Source organism: Amblyomma mixtum, chromosome 2, assembly GCF_055824585.1.
Source record: "Amblyomma mixtum isolate Tamu chromosome 2, ASM5582458v1, whole genome shotgun sequence".
Classification (NCBI taxonomy): domain Eukaryota; kingdom Metazoa; phylum Arthropoda; class Arachnida; order Ixodida; family Ixodidae; genus Amblyomma; species Amblyomma mixtum.
This window is the reverse complement of record NC_143013.1, coordinates 274,421,030-274,436,372: the sequence shown is the minus strand read 5'-3', so window position 1 is coordinate 274,436,372 and position 15,343 is coordinate 274,421,030. Positions and strand designations below refer to the sequence as shown.

Sequence of the window (15,343 nt, the reverse complement as noted above, 5' to 3'; positions counted from 1 at the left end):
AAGCGCAGAGAGGCCCGGGCCTTAGCACTACACAGCGCTTAGGAGAGGATCCCAATGTAGCATATACTGATGCCTCGCTCTACGCATCAGGCGCACAGGCAGCTATAGTGGCTGTTCGCAGTGACGGCCGCCCCATCACGGCAGGAACCATTCTTACCTCATCCATAACCACGGCAGAGGAAGCGGCTATCGCTCTAGCCATCTCCTCTTCAGCCGCTACCAAAATTATATCCGATTCGCAAACAGCAATCCTAAATTATAGCACCGGTCGTATCTCTCGGCAAGCCAGCAGCATACTCCGACGCTGGAATCCCTCCAGAACCGTAACGCTCATCTGGGCGCCAGCACATGCCGGACTACCCGGAAACGAGGAGGCGCATGCCCTCGCCCGAGATCTTACCCTCCGGGCGGGTGAGCACACCGCCTCCTCCATCGAAGGGGAGTGCCTGTTAAATTTCAGTGACATCCTACAACACTATCGTTCCAACAGACAGATATACGCACCTCCTCACCCTTCGATATCAACCACGCAATCAACTTTCTGGCGCAGGCTTCAAACTCGCACACTTCCATACCCGATAGTCATGCACGGACGCTTCCCTGACCTATTCTCCTCCTCCTGTCGACTATGTGGCAAACCAGGCGACTTTCTGCATGTTCTGCTCACCTGTTCCACTTACCCGCACCCCCCTCCCCCAGAGGTGGCACTCACTTACTGGGAACAGCTGATGTCCAGTTCAGCACTCCAAGATCAACGACTCGCCATCACCAGTGCCTCTAACAGGCTGGCCCTCCAGGGTCTGGCACACCATTTGTAAGGGAGGAACCCACTGTGTGGGCCACTCCCGCAGGCCATGAGGGGGCTCTGCCCCCCACCTGTAATTTGTCATGGCCAATAAAGTTTACACCACCTGGACTCGGCCTCGAGCAAATTTTAGAATCGCAGTTTTAGAATCGCTTAAAATGTACCGGGCTTCCGTGCGGGTTATAGCAAGGGCAATGGCGGCTTTCTCTGCAGCCTCTGGGGACGTGTCTGGAGGCAGAGGTAGTGTGAGGAGGGCGGATAAAGAGGAGTCCACCACAGCTGCTGTCGCTTCATCACCCGTGCAGGCAGCGTCCACCCACACGGCGTCCGGCTGGGGGCCGTACGCTCGATGAAGTGCCTTCGCACGGGCTCTGCGGCGCTGCTCATTGTGGGACGAGTGCATATTCCTCGGGAGCGGCCTGATGAGGAGCTCTCGGTGAAGGGATCGTGGGATGGCGAGGAGGGTTGGGTCGTTGGCCGGTATTTTGATTCCGAGGGTGTCCAGGATATACCGACCTGTGGAGGTTTGTGTGAGCCTGATGTATTGGGCCTGTCGGTGGGCCTCCACCAGTTCCCCGATCGTATTGTGGAGGCCCAGGCCTAGCAATCTGTCTGTGGGTGTGTTGAGGGGAAGGTGAAGTGCTACCTTGAATGCCTTGCGAATCAAAGCATCCAAAGCGTTTATGTCATGTTTGGATAGGTGTAAGTATGGGGTAGTGTACAGCACACAGCTGAGGACAAAGGCATGAATGAGGCGACATAGGTCGCGCTCCTTCATGCCTCTATGACGTCCCGAAACCCTGCGGATGAGGTGCGATATCGCGCCTACAACCTGCTTGAGTTTCTTGAGGGTGGTGGTGTTTTTGCCATCGTCCTGGATGTGCAGGCCCAATACACGGAGGGTTCCAACCTCAGGTACCGGATCACCATTCAGTTCAATGGCAATGGGGGAGCGGGGGCAGCGGTGGTTCTTAGGCCGGATGAGGAAGAGTTCGGACTTCTCTGGGGAGCAAGACAGTCCGATGGTCCGTGCGTAATTTTGGATGAGGGTGGCTGCTTCCTGTAAGGTGTTCTCTATGTCTCCGTCACTGCCGTGAGTGGTCCACATGGTGATATCGTCGGCATAAAGAGTGTGCTTCAGGTGGGGGGGGATGAGGGTAATGTTAAAGAGAAAGGGGGAAAGGACGGACCCTTGAGGGGTGCCGATACTCTGAACAGCGTCGCAGCAACAACCGCGTCCGCCGAAGCGGACGCTGCTGAAAAAACAGATAAGCGGCCGAAGCCGCGACCCGCCGCGGTGGCTCAGTGGTAAGGCGCTCGTCTACCGAGCCGAGTACCCGGGTTCGAACCCGACCGCGGCGGCCGCGTTTCGATGGAGGCGAAACGCAAGAAGCGCCCGTGTGCTGTGCGATGTCAGTGCACGTTAAAGATCCCCAGGTGGTCGAAATTATTCCGGAGACCTCCACTACGGCACCCCTTTCTCTCTTTCTTCTTTCACTCCTACCTTCCTTCCTTCCCTTACGGCGCGGTTCAGGTGTCCGCCGATAGATGTGAGACAGATGCTGCGTCATTTCCTTTCCTCAAAAACCAATGTACCAATGTATGCATGTACCGAAGCCGCGCTCGCTCGTCTGATTCGCCGCATAGCGAACCGCAGGGCTGGCCTACGCGAGCGAAACACGACTCGCCTCATCCAGGCTTACGTCATAAGCCGCACAACATATGCCCTTCCATCCTGAGAGATGGAAGGGCATATGTTATGCGGCTTATGACGTAAGCCTGGGTGATGGAAGGGAATATGTTGGGCGGCTTATGACGTAAGCCTGGATGAGGCGAGTCGTGTTTCGCTCGCCTCATCCAAACTCGGTGTACACAACACCTTTGAGGAGCTCAAAGAAGCTACCTTTATGGCACAACTATCCCGTCTATCCAGCTCAGAAGCTGGTCGTACTTTATTGTCCCAGTTCAGCCTGACCCCAATTACAGAGCCTACCGAGGGGGTCCCCCTTTCTGCTACCCTCCGCTCTAACCTCAGCGTAACCCCCAACCCCCATCCCCAAGAACATGCACTCTGAGCGAGATAGGGAACGCAGAGTAGCAAGGGCTCGGGCCCGTCACAAACAGTATAGCGAGGACGATGAGGTGGTCTACGTGGACGCAGCGGAATATACGACAAGCTCCCGTATGGCCCTGGCGGTAGCCAACAATAATGCAAAGCTTCTAACCTCCAGCTCAATCATTACCAATTCGACCACAGAGGCAGAAGAGGCAGCCATCGCACTTGCTCTCATTTCTACATCTGCCACAGAAATTATCTCCGATTCCAAATCTGCAATTTTAAATTATGCCAAGGGCTACATATCCAGCACCGCTGCTCGTTTACTACGTTTCTGGCAGCCCCGGCGCCTCATCACCCTCATCTGGACGCCAGCACATGCTGGCTTTCCTGGCAACGAGGAGGCTCATTCCCTAGCCCGAGGTCTCACATTCCGGGCAGGAGTCGAGCCCCCTCTACGAGCCTGGGAGCGCCTGCTCTCCTTCCGTGATATTCTCTCGTACTACCGAGACAAAAGAAGGGAATACGCACCCTAGCTCCATCCCTCACCATAGCGAAGGCTGCACATTGGCGACAACTACAAACCCGAACTGCTCCATACCCAATACTGCTGCATGCCCGATACCCAGACCAATTCCCGTCATCATGCAAACTTCGCGGCAAACCAGGAGACTTCTTACACACCCTCCTCACATGCCCCACCTTCCCTCATCCCCCATCACCAACCGCGGCGGAGTCTTACTTGGAGACTCTTCTGACCAGCTCGTCCGCTGAAGACCAGCGCCGGATCATCTCCAGCGCTCACAGAAGGATTGCGCTCCAGGGGCTATCCTTCGCGTTGTAAGGGTGCCTCCTCCTCACATTGAGGAGGCATCCAAGTGCCATGTAGGGGGCTTCGCCCCCACGATTTACATCATTGGCAATAAAAGTTTCCACCACCACCGCTCAACCTCCTCCTCCCTTGTTTCCGCTGGTTGGTTGGTGGTTGGTTGGTTGCGACTGAGAGAAGGATGAAAAGGAAAGTGCACGGGCCTGCCAACTGGCTCCAGCCGAGCCACCACCGCTGCCACGTGCAGATAGAAGAGAGTTGAAGGATAAGAGGAAGAGAAAAAGAGAGAGCAAAGACGCGCGTCGCAACAACCGCGTCCGCCGGAGCAGACGCGTGCTGAAATAACAGATACACGGCCGCAGCCCGCAGGCTGCAACCTCCACCACACCCTTTTCACTAGTTCTCTGTTAAGCGCATTATATACACGCGGCGCACCCTCCTCGCGTGTGCACAGTAGCGCGTGACACATCTCTCGTAAACACTCGGACCGGCTAATGTCAGGCGGCGGCGGCGGCTGTGGCGAGGAGGCGACGCACATGCGCAGTAGCGCGTGGCACATCTGTGGGGACGGCGGAGTCGGCTGCGTCGAGGACGCGACGCACCTGCGCCCTTGTGACGTCAGTTGGCTTCCACACATGCGCAGAACTGGGGGCTCCCGCACATGCGAAACTCGGCTCTGACCCACGTAGTGTGGCTTTTCGCTACAAAAACAATTTACCAATTTTTGTAGCGTGAGCTACATTGACCGAGGCCCGAGGTTGAGCAGGTTCCCGTGGCTCCTGGAGAGCCGTGCGGCGCATGCGCGAGGAGCAGTGACGTCACACGGCGCACAGCTGGCGTGCCTCGCCGCGCGCTCTCGCCTTCCTTTCCTTAAAATGATCGGTGTAAAACGTTGACAACGCCAACGCCAATGAAAACAATGAACGCCGACGGCCTATGGCTAAAATTGTTTTTTTGAGGAAATAAAATGGCGCAGTGTATGTCTCATCTCGGCGGACACCTGATTCGAGACGACATGGAAGGAGGAAAGTGCGAGGGAAAGAAGAAAGAGGTGCCGTAGTAGAGGTCTCCGGAATAACTTCGACCGCCCGGGGACCTTTAACGTGCACTGACATCGCATGGCTTCAGCGCCGCGTTTCTGGCACAACCTTGTCAATGCCTGCAGCCCACATCTCTCTCTCTCTTACCGCACGTAGTACCTATAAGCGCGAGGCAGGCGTCCACTGACCAAGGGAACCATTATACGCACTTCCTTTCGTTAAAATGATCGGAGTGTAAAACGTTGTCAACGCCAACGCCAATGAATACAAAGAACGCCGATGGCCTATGGCTTCAGTGCTGCGTTTCTGGCACAACGTTGTCAGTGCCGACGCATGCAGCGCACACCTGTCACTACCGCCATGTGTCTTAAAGCACGGTTGAGGTGTCCACTGTTCCAAGAGGGCAAAAAATTCAGGGGGCACTTTGGCTCTCTAAAGTGCTGCAAGGCGAAAGCGTTTCCTGGCCACTGTTTGTTTTAGAGCGCAGCTCTTGGCGTCCGTTCCTGGGTTTCGCGTCGTCGTCGGCGTCGGCCTCGTAACCAGCTCCGCCCCCCTTTCATCCCCCCAGCGCTATCGGCGTCAGCGGCATCAGTCAGTCGCTGCTATCTCTTCCCTCCTCCCTTTATCGTGTTGTCCGCTTGCTGCGCGCGCTTCTGCCCCCATCGTTTGCCGCTGGGTGTACACGCCGCCCCCCTCCCCCCTCTTCCTGCGAGTCTCCGGTTGTCAAAGCGCCGGCTCAAACTTAATTCCTTTCTTCGCTCCTCCTCCAATGCAACCCCTGTGCGGTGGCAATCAGAGAGCCAGATCGGTGGCGGCGGATCTGTATATGTGCACCGCCCGAGCCGAAATTGCGAATACGTGTGAAAAATAAAAAAAAAATTCTGTGATAGCGCATACATGTGTTCCTCGATTTCTTTGCCTTAATCTATCGAAAAGGTGAAACAGCTTATTTGCTGCGCTCAAATTTCGCATTAGGAAGTAACGTAATCGTCGGTAATTTTTTGTTCGTTTTTGGACAGGCGGACGCCCGTTCCAAAGGGACTAGCCCCACTTTTTTTTTGTCGCAACCTGTTCTGATCAGTTCCTCTGTTGTCGCGAAGCCACCTGCTTCACCTGCTTGGGGAAACAGCGCACTGTCGGTGTAGAGCACACAGGAGGCACAACAGACTCGACCGACGCCATGTTGGAAAGTGGCGACGCATCACTACCTCGCAGCAGGCCTCCGCAGAGCTGTGTCCGTACGGGCTTTGTGTGGTAATATCACCAGTCATTGAAACACTCCCTACCATTTAAATATACCTGTCCAAACCATGTTTTTAGTTGCAATGCTTATTGTTTTGATTAATAGTCATACACTCCTCAAATATTCGAGGGACTATTTTCTGTGTTTCTGCAGTCCTGATTGGACGAGAGAGCTCTACCTTCCGTAGTGCTGCAAAATAGATGCGCCTTTATTCATGCTGGAACCTTGCGGCGGACGAATCTGCCGACGCGTCTGTCGACACGGCTGCCGACGCGTCTGCTAACGACAATATGAGGCATTAAAGGCTTTCGCCTTAATATGCGTCTTCCCTCTGGTTCTGGTGTCCGCCGAGATGTCGACTCCTCGCCCTCACCTCACGCTACGTATATCCTGGCATAGCAGAGCTAAGCCACTCCAAATTTTTTTACTCCATTGACCCAGGGAGCCAGTTATGCGCTCTTCCTTTCCTTGAAAATCATTGGAGTCCGAAACGTCAACGCCGACGCCAATGAACACATTGAACGCCGACGGCCTATGGCTTCAAGGCCGCATTTCTTCGACAACATTGTCAATCAGTTTTCTTTAAGCGATAAAATAATTACACTATTAGCATTCCATTGATCAACGCCACAATTAAAAAAAAACTGGCAGTGGTTTAGCTCTGGTTAAACCGGGTAAAATGCGTTAGTAATGGTGCACGCGTTCTTCTGGCGATTCTTCGGCGCGTCGCCTTCGGCTGATAGTATTGCGGCGTTTCTGAGAAGTCAGGTGTTGAGATTCATCCGTGACCGATGACTTGGAACCACTCTGCTAGGTAGAACTTTGTCGCCGAGTTGAAATGGTAGCGGCGGGGAACCGCCTCATCGCTGCAAAGCCTGTACCATTGACGCAGATGGCCGCGCCAGTGGTGTACTACGTGACGGTGTTCCGGCTACCGCCCACAGTTTCGGACGACGTCCTCGCTGCTGCCCTGGGCGCCTACGGGAAGGTGCACACGGTGTTGGAGCCCGTCTTCAAGAGCCAGGGCGACATCCGGAACGGCTACCGCACCGTGAAGCTGGATATGCAGCTGGCGCCTCCGAATTTCCTCACCGTGGCGGGCGACCTCGCCATGCTTGAATACCGCGGTATGAAGCGGGTGTGCTCGAGGTGCTGAGAAGAGGGCCACCTGGGTGCCGCCTGCACTGCCACGCGGTGCGGTCGTTGCGGTGCGTACGGGCACGAGATGGAGACTTGCCAGGCGGCGTGCAAGCGCTGTGGGGGGCAGCACGCGACCCTCAGACTGCGTGCAGCTCCACTCGCACGCCGCCGTAGCCGCCGCCGGTTCCAGAAAGGCGGCAGACGACACACCTGCGAGCTGCAACGAGCCCGCTACCCTGCGGGACAAGGCTGCGGAGAGCTCCGCTGACGACCTGGTGGAGAAAGAGTCGACTGACTCCTCGGCGGACTAGACCGACGAGGAGCAGTCTGAGGGCGCCTCCGACGCCTAGTCGGCCTCGCCAGAATCAGACACGTCGCTGCTCAGGTCGCCCCTGGCAGAGCCCTCGAGCCCGAATGCTTCCTCTTCGCCGACAGCGGCGCAGCAGGACGACGCCGGGACAGGCACCGAGTCGCCCGCGACGTCTTCCCCCGGCGCTGCCCTGCACACGCCCGTCAAGGACAGCGAGAGCAGTGATAGCGCGAGCGAGACGCGCCCGCAGAAGGCGCACATCCCGGTCACTTCCGCCCCGCGCCCTTCGTGCGCCGCGAAGGTGGTCCGGGCTGGCGTGCGCAATGCCTTGGACCTGCACGAGCCCAAGCGCCAGCACTCGTCGTCCGAGAGAAGCGGTTTGCCATCTTGCCCCGAAGAAGAAGGTGGGGATGGCGGAGGAGGAAGACGCCCACATGGACGTCTCCGAAGACGCCTAGTCTTCACCTTGGCGCCCCCGCTCAGGACCCCGGGTCGTAACGGGCCCTTTCCTCCTTCCCTGCTCGGCGGTGGCTCGAGCGCCGTCATACCGGCGCTCAGCTGGCGCCGCTTTCTTATCGGCGCGCTGGCCCCGTCGGCGCGTCCGGCGAACTATGAACGGTGTTTGTGCGGTGGAGTGGGTTGGTGCGTGTGTGACTGTGTGTGCCTGCGTGTGCCTGCCGCAGCCGCGCGCATCGGCTAGCCTTTTCCACAGCGCAACCATTGGCACAGCTTGGCATTGCCTCCCCGTCACCGCGGGGCCGCCAGCAAGGACGCCAGCAGGGACCCGGGACGCCTCCCAAGCGCTTCGCCACCCCCCCGCGCCGGTGGCTCAACGCACCCATAGACATCGCACACAGAACTGTACCGTGAGTACGTCGCCATTTTGTTTTGATCAAGTGAGCAAAACAAAACGGTTTGGTTTGGTTTGGTTTATGGGGTTTAACGTCCCAAAGCGACTAAGGCTATGAGAGACGCCGTAGCGGAGGGCTCCGGAAATTTCGACCACCTGGGGTTCTTTAACGTGCACTGACATCGCACAGCACACGGGCCTCTAGAATTTCTCCTCCAAAGAAATTCAACCGCCGCGGCCGGGATCGAACCCGCGTCTTTCGGGTCAGCAAAGACGCGGGTTCGATCCCGGCCGCGGCGGTTGAATTTCTTTGGAGGGGAAATTCTAGAGGCCCGTGTGCTGTGCGATGTCAGTGCACGTTAAAGAACCCCAGGTGGTCGAAATTTCCGGAGCCCTCCGCTACGGCGTCTCTCATAGCCTTAGTCGCTTTGGGACGTTAAACCCCATAAACGAAACCAAAGCAAACTGTTTTGTTTTGTTAACTTGATTTGTTGTTTAGTTTTATTGCACTGATTTCCTTTTTAATTTTATGATGGCTATGCTTCGTTTTGCTTCCGTTAACGTGCAGGGCTTTCGCTCTTCCGATAAGCAACGGGAGGTGCTGCACCTTGCACGTTCATTTCGCATTGATGTTTTGTTTTTGCCAGAGTGTAATTTCCGCACCCCTGCAGACGTCACTTCTTTTTGTTCACGTTTTAACGTTGATGCTTTCTTGGACTCGCGGTGTTGCGGCGTGGGCGTTGAATTTTAGAGCGCAGCTCTTTGGCGTCCGTTCCTGGGTTTCGCGTCGGCGTCGGCCTCGTAACCAGCTCCGCCCCCAATGTCAGGCTTTTCAATTGGTCGAAATGCTCGTGACGTCACAGTGCGCGAATTTCAAATGGGGCCAATTGTACTTTGGCTAGTATCCATGCAACCAATCAAAGGGATCGTATAGTGATGCTGCAACTAAGTAGGACTGAGTTTAGTTAATTGCTTAATTAATCAATTAGCATAATTAATATAGAGGAGAATGAAGAGGTCAGAAGAAAAGAAAAGACGCGCGCCGCAGCAACAACAGCGTCCGCGGAAGGAGACGCTGCTGAAAAAAACAGATAAGTACGAAGCCGCGTTCCCTCCACCACCACGCACTTCCCCACTCAGTAAGACGTTGCTCGTTTCATATACGTTGTGTCGAACATCCTAGACAGTTCCAACAATTGACAGGTTAATGACAGAACACGATGGATAGAAATACAATAATATAAATATGAAATAGCCTAATTAACCTTTCTAGTTAGACCGCCTAAATCAATAAAACCGAGAACGAAATTGGTCGAGTTGGGGAATCGAACCAGGGTCTCCGGAGTGCGATACGAGCACGCTAGCCACTCCGTAATGCCAGCTGAATGGTTTGGAATGAACAAAGGCGCGTCTAGCTAATACGGCGTCTTCGTTCACTCCCATCTTCCCCTTTCCCTTACGGCGAGGTGCAGGTGTCCACCCAGATATGCGAGAGAGATAAATTTCCTTTCCTCAAAAAATAAATTTACCGTCCAGCAAGGCGTACATCCGAATTGGCGATGGCGTTCTGTGGACTCACTGGCACCGTTGCAAGACGCTGTCGCGTTCCACTCTTACAGGCGAAGCTTAACATGTTAACCACACATCAGTAACACACGCAGACAGCCAATGGACGCGTCATTCGCTGGCAGCACTTGATTCATCATTCACAACCACATTCTTAACGTACGCTCCCTTGCCGCACATGCCAAGGACGTACACCACGATCACATTCTGCGCCATTCCTCTGTACTTTGCTTTGCTGAAACCTGGATGGATCCCGAAGAGCCTCTCGAAATCATAGATTTCCTATACTGCTGTGGCGCTCGCAGAGACCACAACAGAGCGGCGGGAGTCGCTATCTACTTGCGCACAGGTCTCTCTGCAATACCAGTCGAAATGTTTGGCACGTCACATGAAGTTGCCGAACTGTGCGCCGCAAAGTTGCCCAACGGCTTGCTGGTAGTAGCTGCCTACTTCGCCCCTACCGCACTCACGAAAGACGTCGTGCACTTCCTTCAACTCGCTTTAACCGTCCATCGATCCACACCGATGTTAGTAGTGGGGGACTTTAATGTTGAGACAAACAGCAATTTCCTAACACTTATGCGGGAGAACATCCCGTTCCTCTCGCTCGTAACGCGTCCCACGGCTGTGACAACCTCGCGAGGCACTTGTATAGATCTCGTCTTTGAGAATCAAGCATTGGTGTACCAAGTCGAACATATATCAGTCTATTTCTCCGACCACAAAGCTTCCTTCATGACTGTCAAGAACTGTTAGTGGAGTCTTTGTTAAAGGAATACGTGTGAAAAATAAAAAAAAAATTCTGTGATAGCGCATACATGTGTTGCTCGATTTCTTTGCCTCAATCTATCGAAAAGGTGAAGCAGCTTATTTGCTGCGCTCAAATTTCGCATTAGGAAGTAACGTAATCGTCGGTAATTTTTTTGACTCCGGCTTTTTGCGCTGGAGCGCACTGCATTTTTGGCTATGACGGTAGAGTGCTAGTTGTAGACATCTTCCTCGACGGGTGGAGGACGCGTTTTCTAAACGTGTATGCGCCTGTCACGCGAGCGTTGACAAATGAATTCTTCCGGTCGGTCTCGTCCCACTGCCTCGACCTTATGCCCCATGTCCTGTTGGGGGATTTTAAGTGTGTGCTAGATACCACGCGGGATATTAGGGGGCCGGGGCAAGGTGCCTCGAATTATCACGCACGCGAGCTGGGCAAGTTAGTTCGCCGAATGAAGTTATCAGACGCCTGGGTCTTAAGGCACGGAAGCGTCCTGGCAGCAACTCGCACGAGAGGCCAGAGTGCGAGTAGGATAGATAGAGTTTACCTCCCTTCCTCTCTTCACTCGTGCTTGGAGTCGTGCGAGATCGTACATTTCCCGGCAGGCGTCCGTGACCTCAGTGACCACATTTCAGTTTTGGTGACGCTGAGGAACGCGGCAGGGCGAAATAGTACTCGCGGAAAACTGGCGTATGGATGTGTCTCTGCTGAACGACGAGACAAGCGTGCGAGACATTCGGACAGCCCTAGCCGAGTCTGTTGCAGGCGTGCACCGTCTCACCACCGATGGGTGGGACGCCCTTAAGTGCCAGTGGCGCCTCATATTAATCGTGGTAGGAAAAGACAAGCGCGTGAGACACACGCAAGCTCTTAATGAGCTCCTGCGAAGAATGCGCATTGTCAAGGGGGAGGCCACCTCACCTTCGCCATGCGGAAGTACCTGGAGATCCTCCGCGTTAGGCATCACCGCATTCTTGAGGAGCGGTCTCGCGCTTCACGCGCAGCCGCCGATCTTCGGGTGCCTCTCGAAGACACTCCTGACCTCATGCACGCGTGCAGTCTCTTCCCCCGAGGCGACCGCCCAGCCCGCGTTGAGAACGTCGAGCTGGCGGACGGCTCCAGGTTGTCCGATCCAGCCGTCATCGGGCGGCTCTTTCGCGGCTTTTACGCCCATCTGTTCTCGACGCAGGGCCTCGGTCAACAAGAGGCGTTCGAGGCGAGCGGGGCGGAGTTTTGCGGCACTTTGCCGCGCCTACCCGACGAGGTGGGCGATTGCTGTGCGCCCCTGTCACGCGGGAGGTTTTCGATGTGATCACACATATGAGGCAGGCATCTGCGCCGGGGCCAGATGGTTTGGTCGTAGCCTTTTAACGAAATTTTTTCGACATCCTCGGCGGCCTCCAGACTGATCTAAATTCCTTCTTGGAGGAAGGCGTGAAGCCTGTCTCTTTTAGTAGGGGAAGGATTGTCCTGATACCAAAAGGCGGCGCGGCATCGTCGCGCCCCGATGCGTGGCGGCCGATCACACTACTGAACAGCGATTGCAAGATCCTTGCATCGCTGCTCGTTAAACGCTTGCGACCGTCCTTGGAGAGCCTCGTCAGCCCTTTCCAGTCGTGCGCCGTGCCGGGTCTTTGTGTCACTGACGCTGACGCGCGACGTCTTCGCGTACGCGCATGGGAAGGGACTTGTCGGGGTCTTCGTATCGTTAGACCAGGCAAAGGCCTTTGACAGGGTTGAGCACGCCTACCTGTTGGCAGTGTTGCGGTGCTTCGGCTTTCTCGAAACATTCATCGACCGCATCGCCCTGTTGTACGCTGGCCTAACCAGCGAGCTCTTAGTGAACGGTAGGGCTCTGTCGCCTTTCCCAGTGACGCGAGGTGTGCGCCAGGGGTGTCCCCTGTCGCCGACACTCATTGTCCTGTCGTTGGACCCATTCTTGCGAGGTGCGGCTTTACAACCACGCATCCACGGCTTTCCGATGACGAGACAAGAGACAGTAGTCGTCTGTGCCTATGCAGACGACATTTCACTTTTCGTCCGAGACAGCGAATGCTTCCGGCACTTTTTGACCCTTTGCCGCATACGCGGCGCAGTCCGGGGCGGAGCTTAACGCTGCTAAGAGCCACGTCCTCCACTTCGGATCGTTTCGCCATTCTCTGCCGATCCTGATACCTTTTGTGGACGCCGTAAGAGTGCTCGGCGTGCTGTTTGAGCAGAGCTGCATCTCACTACGAACGTGGGATGTCGTCGTGGCCCGAACGACCAGCGCTTTGTCAGGGGCGGCTCAGTTTGTGCTTTCCATGGATGCAAAGGTGGCAATCAAGTCTCGAGCCTACGCCTTTGCTCTTTACGTAGCTCGAGTGGCCGCGTCGTACCGCGGGTCGTCTCGCCTCCCTAGCCGGCGCGTTCGTTTGGGACGGTGGCACGGCGCTCGTTGCGCGTCACCTGTTGCACCTCCCATGTAACCGAGGAGGACTCGGACTGCCGTGTGTTACCACGGTGGCAGGGGCTCTGAGCGCTAAGTGGGTGGGCGCGCTAGTCGCCAATACGTCTTACCAGGGGTGTTCGCTACGGCTCTACTGGTTCAGCACTGCTCGCCGAGCGTTCGTCCTGGGCCGGCATACGGGCCCGCAGGCCGAGAAACTACTACCGTTCTACCGCGCCGCCGCGGGCTTCCGGTTGGCTCTTGAGGCCGACCTGCCTGGTGTCGACGTGGCTGACACGCCCGCCATGCGGATAAGTGAGCTCATTGCGTGCGCTCGTCTTAGCCCTGATGATGTTAGGCGGACCGCGCAGCGAAAATGGAGGGTTTGGGCCGCGAGCTCACTTCCCAGTGAAGTTCGCGACCTTGATTGGCAGAGACGGTGGGGGGTTCTTCCAACGCGCCACCGTCTCGCGGCGTGGGGCGTCGTACCCAACGACCAGTGTCCCAATTGCAGCGCGCCGGAGACGACCCACCATGTATATTTCGAGTGTCCTGTCACTCGTGTCATGTGGCGCCTCGTTTGGCGCCGTTTCTCCGTTCGTGGTGGCCCGGAGCCCGGCGCCAGCGCGGTCTTTTTGCGCGTCTTGTCGTCGCTTGTGTGCGCTTTGTTTTGTGGCGGCGACGCTGCATAGCCGAGGCCCGCAGGCAGCGCGCCCGGGCAATGTACCCGAAGCTGCAGAACTTGCGCCTCCTCCTGTGGACATTTCTGTCTGACCGGCTGGACCAGGATGGAGAAGTGCTCTTTCTTCTGCGCTGGCACACCCGCTTCTTTGTTGTGCGGGGAGGCAAGCTGGGAGTGCCAGCCTTGTAGTATTAGCCCCTTCCCAGTGCTTTTGATGTATTAGTATTTTGAAGTTTGTGTAAGGGCGGTTTAACTGCGCCTTTGAGTGCTGCCTCTTCATTTCTATGACTTACTTAAGTGTATAACAGAGCATTGTGTTTTTCCAGTTCCGTTTATGCGTTTTGATGTTTTATCAGCGCGGTTGTATCATCCGTCCTTCCAAAAGGGATGCTATGACTGGTTGCATTTGTACACAATAAACTTTTCTTTGTGTGCATCCTTAACACGACGCTTTGCAAGACGTTCTTCGCGCTGTTCTGGCGTCTCTTGTGCACGTGGTCGCTTTCTCGCTTCTTCCTGTCGCTGCCACTTCTCCTTAGAGGACTGCATAGCATAGCAAAGCATTCACGCCAAGGCAAGCGCGCATTTATAGACGCTTTACAGCGCGGGAGCATGCGCGCCGCCGTATTTGGTCACGTGACCATTCCGCCACGCTGCCAGGGAGTCCACACAACGCCATCGCCCGTTCGGCTGTTCGCCTTGCTCTTCGGTAAATTGGTTTTTGAGGAAAGGAAATGTATCTGTCTCGCATATCTCGGTGGACACCTGAACCTCGCCGTAACGGGAAGGGAGGAAGATAGGAGTGAACGAAGACACCGTATTGACTAGACGCGCCTTTGTTAATTCCAAACCACCGAGCTGGCATGGTGTAGTGGTTAGCGTGCTCGTTTCGCACTCCGGATACCTTAGTTCGATTCCCCAACTCGACCAATTTCCTACTCGGTGTTATTTATATGGTCAGACTAGAAATTCCAAATATCATTCGAACGCCATCGATGTTCTGCGCGCCAATGCTGCATGTAATGCGAAGGGAGCAAGGTAAGGGAATGAATTCTTAGAGAGGGCACGCGTAGCAGTGGGCATCAAGTCAGGCGGGTGAGTGAGATTTTGAAGTTTGCGGCGATAAGGTGGCCACAGCTAACAGACGAGGGATATTTATAGGGTCATGGGAGAGGTCTTTGTTCTGCAGTGGACGTTGATCATGATAAGGTAATTGACTTCTCAGCAGGCGAAATGGGGACAGGACTGGACTACAATCTGTCTGGTGCTGCTGAGACGCTTTAAGTTGAGAACCTACTTCAACGTCTCAGCAACGTCTTCGAACAGTTTGCAAGTTTTTCCAAATTGCGCATTTGAACCAAGCTTAGAGCAAACGGAACACGTTTATCGCTAAGTTCTTTAATTTATGTTCTCAGTTGGAGTTAACTTTGTTGGTAGTATTGTTTGAATGCCTTATATTAACCTGAACAAACTTGAGTAAGTGATATTTCTAATCTACTCGTCGAAATCAAGAAGAAATAGGCATAGATAGCACATGTACCTTTAGGGAAAGATAACCAATGGTCTCTGTGGGCAACCAACTAGATTCCTATAAAAGGCAAGCGTAGCAAGAGGCGGTAGAAAAT

General features: G+C 55.1%; 1 protein-coding gene across 3 annotated transcripts in view; it reads left to right on the top strand.

The window, feature by feature from the left end:
• Window positions 1-5,226: 5,226 nt before the first annotated feature.
• The window catches only part of LOC149364048 (uncharacterized), a 65,180-nt gene continuing 55,063 nt past the window's right edge, over window positions 5,227-15,343 (top strand). For 2 of the 3 annotated variants that reach the window (XR_016289141.1, XM_089574029.1), the window contains exon 1: window positions 5,227-8,289. Coding sequence is in view for 2 of the 3 variants with exons in the window: in XM_089574029.1 (XP_089430155.1) it covers window positions 6,812-7,129 (318 nt within the window). In the remaining variant the exon portion in view is untranslated. The remainder of the gene's footprint in view (window positions 8,290-15,343) is intronic. The other variant, XM_089574030.1, reaches the window with a different exon arrangement.